The 12,798-nt window shown below is 32.2% G+C and overlaps 2 protein-coding genes across 2 annotated transcripts; one reads left to right on the top strand and one right to left on the bottom strand.

Moving 5' to 3' along the window:
• Positions 1–6,674: 6,674 nt before the first annotated feature.
• LOC139864826 (protein ALTERED XYLOGLUCAN 9-like) lies at positions 6,675–7,946 on the top strand. The gene has a single exon (XM_071853396.1). It carries the CDS (start codon positions 6,760–6,762, stop codon positions 7,819–7,821), a length of 1,062 nt encoding a protein of 353 aa, XP_071709497.1. The 5' UTR covers positions 6,675–6,759; the 3' UTR covers positions 7,822–7,946.
• A 1,771-nt stretch (positions 7,947–9,717) lies between these two features.
• LOC139863922 (expansin-A13-like) lies at positions 9,718–11,882 on the bottom strand. The gene is made up of 2 exons (XM_071852523.1): positions 11,401–11,882; positions 9,718–10,261 (listed from the first exon to the last, which is right to left on the bottom strand). Exons 1-2 carry the CDS (start codon positions 11,880–11,882, stop codon positions 9,952–9,954), a joined length of 792 nt encoding a protein of 263 aa, XP_071708624.1. The 3' UTR covers positions 9,718–9,951.
• Between the last annotated feature and the right edge of the window lie 916 nt (positions 11,883–12,798).

Genomic DNA, 12,798 nt, shown 5'->3' on the forward strand with positions numbered 1-12,798 from the left:
ATTCATACATATAAAGCTATCTTATTCGAAGGTTTAAACTTGTAATCACTAGAACATAGTTTAGTTAATTCTAAACTTGTTTGAAAACAAAAGTTAATCCTTCTAACTTGACTTTTAAAATCAACTAAATGCATGTTCTATATCTATATGATATGCTAACTTAATGATTTAAAACCTAAAAACACGATGAACACCATAAAATCGGATATACGCCATCGTAGTGAAACCGGGGGCTGTTTTGGTTTGGATAATTAAAAACTATGATAAACTTTGATTTAAAAGTTGATCTTTTGGGAAAATGATTTTTCATATGAACATGAAACTATATCCAAAAATCAAGGTTAAACTCAAAGTGGAAGTATGTTTTCTAAAATGGTCATCTAGACGTCGTTCTTTCGACCGAAATGACTACCTTTACAAAAACGACTTGTAACTTATATTTCCGACTATAAACCTATACTTTTTCTGTTTAGATTCATAAAATAGAGTTCAATATGAAACCATAGCAATTTTATTCACTCAAAACGGATTTAAAATGAAGAAGTTATGGGTAAAACAAGATTGGATATTTTTAATCTTTTTAGCTACGGGAAATGTTTAACAAATCTATACAAATCATATCCTAGCTAACTTATATTGTTTTATACATGTATTCTAATATATTATGTAATCTTGGGATACCATAGACACGTATGCAAATATTTTGACATATCATATCGACCCATGTATATATATTATTCGGAACAATCATAGACACTCTATATGCAGTAATGTTGGAGTTAGCTATACAGGGTTGAGGTTGATTCCAAAAATATATATACTTTGAGTTGTGATCTAGCCTGAGACGTGTATACACTGGGTCATGGATTGATTCAAGATAATATATATATCGATTTATTTCTGTACATCTAACTGTGGACAACTAGTTGTAGGTTACTAACGAGGACAGCTGACTTAATACACTCAAATCTTTAAAACATAATAAAAATGGTTGTAATTATATTTTGATCATACTTTGATATATATGTACATATTTGTATAGGTTCGTGAATCGATCCGTGGCCAAGTCTTATTTCCGAGGAAGGAAATATCTGCGAAAGTGAGTTATAGTCCCACTTTTAAAATCTAATATTTTTGGGATGAGAATACATGCAGGTTTTATAAATGATTTACAAAATAGACACAAGTACGTGAAACTACATTCTGTGGTTGAATTATCGAAATCGAATATGCCCCTTTTTATTAAGTCTGGTAATCTAAGAATTAGGGAACAGACACCCTAATTGACGCGAATCCTAAAGATAGATCTATTGGGCCTAACATGAAATGCCCCGTCCTAACCCATCTGGACGAAGTCTTCAACAGTTGGTCCCATTGCGAGGTTCTGACCTCTATATGCCATGAACGACTCCATGTAATATGAGCAAACGCACAGCGAAAGATTTCTTTCATACCTGAGAATAAACATGCTTTCAAGTGTCAACCAAAAGGTTGGTGAGTTCATAGGTTTATCTTAAAACAATAAAATTCATCATTTTGATAGACCACAAAATTTAAAAGCTGCATGGTACAAATGGGCCCGAATCCTATACCCACCTGTAATGTACATGCTATATCTTTTAAATACAGTACATCTTTCTCGTGTACGAAACCATTTTCATAAATCATAGTAACCGTACACATATTTTGTGCACAAAAATAACATACACATAACCTGTGTATAAAATCATTCTCTCGATATATAACATTCATATCAATTGGTGGCAATTATCATGTCCACATAATTCAATGGTGGCAATTATCTTGTCCACATAATTCAATGGTGGCAATTATCATGTCCACATAATTCAATGGTGGCAATTATCATGTCCACATAATTCAATAATAATTCACAGAACTTCTGTCTGCATAATAATTCATTCGAGGAATGTTTTGCTTGTGTCTATCTCGTCAAACATTTATAAAAGCATTTCATGTATTCGTAGTTCAAAATATATTTCAAAATCATTTAATAAAGCAGTTGTAAAAACAGCGCATGTATTCTCAGTCCCAAAAATGTAAAGAGTAAAAGGGAGCAAATGAAACTCACCATTCTGTATTTTGTAGTAAAAATACATATAACGATATTGAACAAAAGTAGGATTGACCTCGGATTCACGAACCTATATCATGTATATATATTAACACATTATAATTCAACTAAGTTTATATATATTCTGTTATGTATTAAGATTAATTTTCTTATATATGATTTCATTAATACTTATATTATTTTGTAATATTTATTTGATATAAAATTTAGTTAACGTGATAATATTATATAAGTTAAAACATAATATTATGTGATATTAGTATACTTAGGTAATAAATATATTTTTTATATATTTTCTCCTGTTTGCGATATGTTAATTATAATCATACTAAAATAAGGCTAATAATAGTTATAACATTAATGATAACAATAATGATAGTAATAATAATAATTTTAATAAAAATGATAAGTTTTCTAATAATGATAATAATAGTAAAAAAATACTTTTAATAAAATGGTACTAATAATAATATTAATAATAATTATGATAATAATAATAATGATAATAATTAACAATAATAATAATAATGATAATGAACAAGTAACTACCTCAAAGAATTAGGCTCCTAAAAAGTAATGCCTCAGTCAAGACTCGAACCCGCGACCTCTAGCTTAAACCACAACACTCCTAACCATTCTTCCGTCTGTTTTCTTTCTGATTAATATCTTAAACTAAATCTTCATAACTCGTTTCAGTTTCTACTTCTTCATAACGTTTGGCCCAACAGAAAACAATTAAGGCCCAACATGGAAAACGTAATATAAGCCCACAGTCAAATCACAAGAACTCAGAAAAAAAATATAAATTCAGTTGCCTATGTCCAGTTTCGAACTTGGGACCTCTTGAATAACACAAACATCCCAAACCACCTCTCTACTCTATCATATCTGTTTTATATTCACTGAAATAAAAATATAACTTATGTATTAAACTGCATCTTCGTCAACCATCATCATAAATCATGTAATTCTTGATCGTGATTGATTATCTATTTATATCACCGAGTAATCATCATCAATACCATATCAAATTATAATCATCTTCATACGTTCGTATACATACTGTAATTCATCATCATCATTCTCACATAAAATCATAAACGAAACCTTCTTCTTTATAATGTGTCATGATACCATCATCATCCAATATCATCTCGTTCGGCCAGGAGTAGGAAACAGAAAAGTATAGCTGCAACAGCAGTGGTTCGACAGGTAGCAAAGGCTAGTGCTATTTTAAAAAAAAATCTTGAATTGAGTGTTAAATGGGCTTCGAGCAACAATAGACTATCCGGTATAGCAGCAGCCCAATTAACAGGAAATCGGATCACAACCTAGTTAAATATCACGGCCCAACCTAATTATGAATTTAGTATCGTAAATTAATTAGGGTGGATATAAGTCTATGGTTTTCAAAAGAACAGACACGTAGCAGGAAACAAAACAAATCGCGATTTAATCAAGCAGCTGGAGGGTTTCTTTAATCACAAGTGGGATTGCTTGTGGGGTATTTGTCGGCTGTAATGGAAAAAGAAGATATGAGAAAAGAATACGCCAACGAATCCTCTTCCTGCTTTATCATATTTTATTATACACCTCACCCTCATCATTCATATCACTTTAATACTGAACGCCACTTTCTTAAAGATTAAATTTGTCGGCCATCATATAAGAAAAGGAATTTAAATACGCCAGCTAGTGTTCCCATTATGAGTATTGTTATCAAAATTTGGTGAGTAAATTCCATATCTCCTTCACGGCATTGTTGTCATAAGAAACAGAAATAAAATTTACAGTAATTCGTTTTGTGTTTGAGGAGAGAGAGATAAGGTGGACGATGGCGGTTGTGCTGCAAAAATATGATTTGTTAAGGTGGTTCGTGGTGGTTCTTCTCAACGGTTGTGATGGTGTAGTTTGAGGTGTGATTTTAGAGTGAAGCAAGAAACAAGAGTTATATATACATCACTGTAAGAAAAATATTGGAAGAGAGAAAGAAGAAAGAGTATGTGGCGGTTTGATCAAATAACAATGGATGATAGATGGATGGGTGTTTGGAACGAATCGTGTATATGTAATGAATCATGTACATGTGGGTTAATGGTTGGGTTTTGTTTTGAGGTACGCAATGGTAACAGCAAACATGAAATATCGAATGAGGTGGTGTTCGATTGTACAAAGTAATGAAGAAAAGAAATATTAAGAAAGGTATGTACGAAAATTTGGTTGGTGGGTTTGGGTTGTTTTAAGTTTGTTTTTCTTTATATCTATAAGTGTATATGTAATTGTATAGATAGATTGCAAGAGTAATAATCACTTTAAGTGAGATGCGATGTCAACAGAGATATTCGAGTCAAGGAGAAACAAACAAGAAATGAAATAATGCAGATAGTGAAGTGTATCCGATTCGTACGATTGCTATTGATATCGAACGACTTAATTTGATCGAGTTTGTATTGTTGTTTAGTGATGGACAGGATAGTTGCAGTAGTTTTTGGTCTTCTTTCATGAGTTGCAGTCGAAGATATATATAAAGTGAATGAAGAATTGATGTAATAATGTATTTGATCACAATTGATTGTGTTTGGTAATTGAAATCGACCTGTAATCTATTGGCGACATATATAATCAAAATCAGAAGAAAGAACCAAAAATTTAGAATATAAAAAGGTAGATTAGGACTGGGACGTACAACAGATTTTGGTTGTATGTGTTGAGTGGATTCGAATGGTAATAAGTTTAGAGACAGAAACAAGAATCACCAACAGTTATGATTGAGATGGACATGATTGAGATGGACAACGGAATTAATACTAGTAGTAATTAAAAAATTGTAATTATATTAACAATCATCTAAATTAGTAATAATAATAGAAATAATAATAATATTAATAATAATATCATTAATACTAATAATAACAATAATTATATTAATAATAGATATAATAATAATGGTAATAAAAATAATATGATAACATTAACAATATTGGTATAATAATAATACTAATAATAATGTTATTATTAGTTTAGTAAATCACATGTTTCAAATTTTATATTAAGATTTAATATTAATAATTATATTAATAATAGAATAATAATGATATTATATATCAACTATATTTTAACTTGTTATTAAAATTGATATTACATATTATTATATATATTAATACATTTAAACATATACGTATCTATTTACAACTTGTGGTTCGTGAATCGTCGGAAATAGTCTAAGGGTAATTAACTACATGAATATAGTTTCAAAATTTTCGAGGCTCAACATTACATACTTTGCTTATCGTGTCGAAGTCATATAAAGATTAAGTTTAAATTTGGTCGAAAATCTCCGGGTCGTCACATAACAAACCCCATCCAAAGTACCGGATGCTTTAGTACTTCGAAATTTATATCATATCCGAAGGGTGTCCCGGAATGATGGGGATATTCTTATATATGCATCTTGTTAATGTCGATTACCAGGTGTTCACCATATGAATGATTTTTATCTCTATGTATGGGATGTGTATTGAAATATGAAATCTTGGGGTCTATTGTTACGATTTGATATATATAGGTTAAACCTATAACTCACCAACATTTTTGTTGACGTTTAAAGCATGTTTATTCTCAGGTGAATATTAAGAGCTTCCGCTGTTGCATACTAAAATAAGGACAAGATTTGGAGTCCATGTTTGTATGATATTGTGTAAAAACTGCATTCAAGAAACATATGTCGATGTAATATATTTCTATTGTAAACCATTATGTAATGGTTGTGTGTAAACAGTATATTTTAGATTATCATTATTTGATAATCTACGTAATGTTTTTTTTTAAAAACCTTTATTGATAAAATAAAGGTTATGGTTGTTTTAAAAATGAATGCAGTTTTTGAAAAACGTCTCATATAGAGGTCAAAACCTCGCAACGAAATCAATTAATATGGAACGTTTATAATCAATATGAACGGGACATTTCACATACTCACTTGTAAATTACTTCATCTGTTTGAAATAACAGATACATAATCTTAATCATATTCAAAATCGTTTAAATCATTTGAAAACAGGGTTTATAGTGTTCCTTATAACTAACTGCTATTAACTTATCTCCGTTTGTTTGAATTACAGGAGGGCAGATTGATTATTCTATGTTGATCAATATTAATGTGTTAAACCTAACTGTTGCATAATACAAAGACAGACACACATCTCATACACAAAACTCAATTCACGTATAGTCTTCCATATTAAACAAATTTTAACATCTTTAATCCAATATGAATCGACTCACTGATGTTCCTACGTACACTATATGGACTGAATATGCAAGCGTGGAAACACCTACTTTGGTGATTTTGCCTTTTGTGGTTTTGCCTTTTGGTGATTTTCAAACCGATACCCGGCCTGCTCTTGTTGGACTGTCGGTTTCCGCGGTTTGAAGGTTTTGTTACCACAAACTACATACAAGATACGAGTACGAGTAAATAACAAAAAGCATAGTCGGTGATCGCCAAGGTAAAACCCATCTTCGTCTTTGCTGTTTGAACATACCAATCACATAGCATCCCTTCACTCTTAATCCAACACCAACAACATCATCTAACCCTAAAACACATCATAATTTCAACCAAAAAGTATGCCCTTTTTTTAAATTCAAATCACCCCCAAAAAAGAATGTTTTTTGGGGCCGTTCAATTAGGATTAATGGCAGCTTGTGTAGTCTTGTTTGTTCCAATGGGTATGGCAGGTTGGCATCTCAGCCGTAATAAAGTTTTATTCTTTAGTGGTGCCCTCTTTATATCTCTTGCTGTATGTATACATCTAATTCCTTACTTCCCTTCATTTTTCCCCCAAACCCCATCTGTTATATCTATCAATCAAGATCTTACTACTACTAATTCATGCATTTCTACTGTAAATGATGTAACTTTTTACTCTAATTTTGATGGGTTTTCATGGAATTGGGATAATAGTTCAAGATCTTCAGGATTAAATGATTGTGATTTCCAGAAACTGGGTCGGGTTGATGTTTTGGATCTGTTAAATGGGTCATGGGTTGTTGTGACTGGTGATTCACAAGCTAGGTTGTTTGTTGTGTCTTTATTGGATTTGGTTTTAGGTTCTGATGAAATGGAAAAAATTCATGAGGATTTGTTTAAAAGGCATAGTGATCATCATATTGTTGTTATTGAAATTGGATTAAAGTTGGATTTCATTTGGTCACCATATGTTACGAATTTGACCGATCTTGTTATCGAATTTAAGCGAAATAATACTTACCCTGATGTGTTAGTGATGGGTTCAGGGTTATGGCATATGTTACATTTTACGAATTATTCGAATTACGGTTCTTCATTACGAGTGTTGAGGGATTCTTTGGTTCAGTTACTTCCGGTTTCTAATTCGGACGATGATGACGTGGGACAGGATCCAGCTCGGGTGATGCATATGTTTTGGTTAGGTATGCCAACGTTGATTAACAGGTTGTTGAATACAGAAGAGAAACAGGTCAAAATGACCCGTGAGATGTGTAATGCGTATGATCAAGAGCTTTATAAAAGCAAACTCTTGAAGCAAAATGGCGGGTCGTTTTTCTTGTTGGATGTTGAGATGTTAAGTAATAGATGCGGAGTTGAGTGTTCATTAGACGGAATGCATTATAATGATGTGGTTTATGAAGCTACGGTTCATGTTATGCTTAATGCATTGCTTATTGAGTCTCATCAAAAGCTATGATATTGGATCAGTGGATAATTGTTGGTCCCATGTTGATGCAGAAAACTCTTGTTTTGGGTTAGTTTTTGTAGAGTAGAAATGTTTTGAAATTTTCAGATGCGTATAGAGTTTTATATTTCTTTAGTAAGCATCGATACTGTAGGTTCGCACCAATTGTATTTTTGTATAACATATTTTAATTTCCAAAAGTAATGAAATTTTGCTTCTACATATCTATGAATTTTTTACTTTACTGTTATAGAAATCTATATCTATATATCTTTTTATGTAAGACCATCCTAGAAGGAATCTAAATTTGATTTGAAGTGCAATATATATTTTGGTCCTGAATCAATACATTTTATAGATTTCGAGCATCTGCAGGCCATCGGTAGTAAGGTAATACTATTTTCTTTCTTATAACGGCCCCGTTTGGCTCACAGAATTCAATGGGATTCCGTGAGCCAAACAGGCCTTAATGTTTTCATTAATACTTTAAGGATGACACATATTCAAGTTGCTCAACAATTTCTTGTGTTACATATATGTCTATGTATTCAGCAAGATCAGGCCATTACTTCACTCTTTTGCCCTGCTCTTTTGTTATCAACATCATCATCTGCTTTTGGTTATTAACATCATCATCATCATCAATGAGAAATTTGCTTTCGGGACTTCATATGAGTTTGCTGCATTAGAGTGTCATGAAGTTAAAATTGTTGCTTCATTCATTCAGTCTAATATACGTAGTATCTATTATCAATACATGTATGCATCTGTTTGAGTATAAGCATATTTCATTCAGTCTTATCCACTAGGTTATTCACTGGTTACGGGCATAGTTTAATAAGGATGCTAATGCTAATTTGGCACTTTATGTCTCTTGTCAAATTTAAAGTTGATGGCTTAATGCAATTTCATTTTTCTTTTTCATTACATTACATCGAAGAAGATTATACATGATAACCTTGTGCAAACACTTGACTAGTTCGTATGTGAGCCAAGGTTGTAAAAGCCGCTAATTGGGGATTAATCTGCCAAGACTTTGTAGGTATTAATCGATCAAACAACAATAACAAAACTCAATCCCACAAAAGTGAGGTATGAGAAATGTAAGATGTATACAATTCTTCTCCTATTTTAGAATAAAGTGGAGTTTAATTGGATACTACTTTTTTACCTGTAAATAATAAAGTTCAAAATTATATGTGTAAATGAGTTGTAATCTCTTGAATCCAATAATTTACTTGAAATTCAACGGACCAATCAGAGCGCGACATGTGGCGCGACAATCACATGTGTTTGAAAAAAAAAAAATTAAAAAAAAATTATTTTTGAATCTCAACTTAGAAGTTGAATTCATTTGAAAATTCCTTATGTGTAAATATAAAAGATAAATATTCATTTTTAGATTTTCTTTTAATCACATGTAATTGTCGCGTCACATGTCGCATTCTGATTGGTCCCTTTAATCTTAACTTAAAAGTTAAATTCATTTGAATATTTATTATGTGTAAATATAAAAGATAAAGGTAAACATTGGCATAGTTGTGTATAAACATAAACTAATTGGAAAGAGGCTGGAATAATTTTGTTTGTAATCGTGTATGTTGGTTTTGCTATGCGTGCGTTTAGTGAAAATAGTGACCCAATAATAGACTCAAAACCCTAGTTTTAAGTCGGTGAATTGTTGATAAAGTTTTACTTTGACCAATGTTGACTTGACCGATTAATCCCAATTATTGGAGAAAAATTTGCATCGGGAATCTTAATTCCGATTTTTACAATACTCATGTGAGCCATGAAAAGACTTGAAACCTGTCAAAATTATACCCCAAATAGCTCTAACAATAAAATAGCATGGTTCCTCCTGTTATCATCAGACAGAATGGATCATGTAACTGTGTACAAGCCATATTTGCATTTTGCGGTAACACCAAACTTACGCCAGTACCGACAAAACAGGTCAATCTAAAGATTAATTTATACAAATAAGGATATTGTAAATCTGGTAAAAACCAGATGTCTCAAGACGCATTTTCGACCTTCCAGTGTCACACCATTTTAAATCTTAACAAGTGTCGAAAACGCATCCTGCAAAAAAGACTACTCTCTCTATGCTTGAAGTAGCGTATACGTAATTAGCTGTTATCATGATTGAAACTGCTTGCCCTCAAAGCTCTGTCCATAACTCCAATCATTAGGAGCAACATTATAAGATGTAACAGTTAACCCATCACTACTTGTGACTTCAAAAGAAATCGGTTGACTTTTGAGGTCAGCGTTTATATGCCAATTTTGTCCCCAATTTCTGTTCATAGGAAGCCACCCAGTTCTCGAACCTTTAATCTTGACGGCCAATACATCCCCTGCACCAGCAACATTGTTGATCAACACTGATATAAATACGCCAGCTCCGTCGATAGTGAAACGAATCCCTCCTTCCTTTCTGCATTTTATCCTGTCAACAAAGAATCACCATTTTAGAAAAAAATTATAAAATATTGAAAACCAACATCCACCTACATGAGCATAATCACTAATCAAGTCCCAACATAAATTGAATCAAACAATTTAGTTACAATGGCATACTAGCACTAAATTCTGCTAGTGACATCAAACCAGTGAACAAGCCTTTAAATACTTGAGAGGCAAATTTTAGCTATGGTTTTTAGCAAGGTTTCAAAATTCGCTATTCGAGGATTAATCGGGGTGGACCTTGGAAAGAGTAATCACCAATTCGGGATTAACCGGGGATTAATCGGAATGTACTTTATTATACACTTAAATATTAAATTTTAAAAATTATGTGTAAATATAGAAGAAAACCATAAACATAAATATAAATAAATATAAACTTAAAAATAATTCTTTAAAATTGTTCATTTTGTTCAAAAACTCTAAAGTTTTAGTTTAAATTTATATTTATATTAAAAATTAAAATGTTGACCAATTTTGACTTACTGGATTTGATTACCAAATTCGACTTTGACCCATCAATCGACGTTGACCAATTAATTAAACGGATTTTGGAAAATCGGAACGGAATACGCTTAAAAATGAGTAATCGGGGATTAATCGGGTTTACAAGGTATCCAACTCGCTTTGCGAACCAGTTGATCTCTCACATGTGCATCAAAACCTTAAATCTCAATCACATTCAATTTCAATTTAAATTCAAAGTTCAATTCAAAGATACATTAAAACGCAATGATAATACACATCTTCTAAAAAAATAGCATCAAAACCTTATATCTCGATCAAATTCTAATTCAAATTCAAAGATACATTAAAACGCAATGATAATACACCATTTTTCTACAATCATAAATTTGTTCCACCAAAATTAAATTAAGGGTGGTGTTTTGTATACCACTAAAAATTAGTCTTACACCACTAAAACCACTAACAATACTTCAAGTACATTACAACTCTCTAATGCATAATTAGTAAAATGTGCGAGGTTTTCCACCTCAACTCAGACCTTATCTTGTGATTGTTCTAAATGCATGGTAGATTTTTGATTCCGTACAACTCAAACAAATCACCACCCATAAATCAAGCTAGTAATAAAACTAGTAGTATAAGATATAATAGTACCTGCGGTATTGAATGGGCATATTAGAAGCCTTCCAAATCGCAATCTTTTCAAAAATTTCAATCGGCAAAACAAAATGAGCATTGGGTGGATTACATTTACCACCACCATCACTCAAAAACCCATAATTGGGAGCACAAAAATTAGTCGCCGTCACAATAATCGAAGTTCCCGGAATACACCACCGGAGATCCTCAACACACCTCACCTCAAAACACGCGCCACAGATCTGTCCTTTCTCAAACAACACTGTGCTCAAACCAGCTGTTGCTTTCCCATACCCTGCTTTCTCTAAATCGCCGTACCCACACGCGCCGCCAACTACGTCGCGTGGGTCAGCCGCCGCGTAGTACGTTGCTCTTGCGGATCTCCATTCGGATACAAGCTCCGGTGAAGATGATTGATAGGGAGAGTGGGATGATACTACAAATGTGGTAGTGAAGAATGAGAGTATTAATGTTGGTGTGAATTTGAGTAATGACATTTTTGAGGTGCGTTTGCGTAAACTGTGAATTTGTATTGATTTTTTTTTTTCTTTTTTAAAGTGACGAGTGTTTTGATGCTTGCAACTTAGCTTTAGTTGTCAGGTTTATTGTTGTTATGCACCGATTTTAGACCAATCCCATGACTGTTTTTTATTACAGGCCACATCAGTTTTCTTTCTCCTCCTTCCTCACCACTTTCTCCACTCTCATAACACACCATTGTTAACTATGACATACTTTCTCACATTTTATTATTTATTTATTTGTATTTATTATTATTATTATTAAATTATAAATTGAAAATTCAAACTAAATAAATTTCAAATTAACTAATGATTAATGAATTAAAAACAACAACAATAACACCCAATCCCACAATGTGTAGGATATGGGAGAGGTGAGACATAAATCAATATGCATACATAGCCACATAATTTTAGTGAGTCCCACATAAAATAAATAAAATCCATCCAACTTTATCTTCTTCCTCTCCAACCCATCTCCTTCCATTGTTAACGGTTCCTCAACACTTACATTGTTAAAGAACTCCTATTTTTATAGTTAAAATAAAATAGAAATTAATTAAAAAACCAAAAAGTAAAAAAAAAAAAAAAACTCATCCTTGATTATGCTTGGGGAAGAAATTTTGAGGGTGAATTCGGTTTAAGTGCTCGAGGTCGGCCCAGGGAGAGGGGATTGCCATCGGCGCCCTCGAATGACATCTCAGATGGCGGCTGTGAGGGCTTGCCGATGGAATTGGTCTTATCATACATTTGAAATGATGCATTTGTATTTGTACTTCCTCCTATATTCCCACCATATAAATAGTCTACTATTCTATTTTAGACTGTCTTAAATTAATAGTTCATTTCAATATATCGATAAGAATTACAAGTTAAAGTTCTATTATGCCCT

The sequence above is a fragment of the Rutidosis leptorrhynchoides genome, chromosome 8 (assembly GCF_046630445.1).
Source record: "Rutidosis leptorrhynchoides isolate AG116_Rl617_1_P2 chromosome 8, CSIRO_AGI_Rlap_v1, whole genome shotgun sequence".
Taxonomy (NCBI): domain Eukaryota; kingdom Viridiplantae; phylum Streptophyta; class Magnoliopsida; order Asterales; family Asteraceae; genus Rutidosis; species Rutidosis leptorrhynchoides.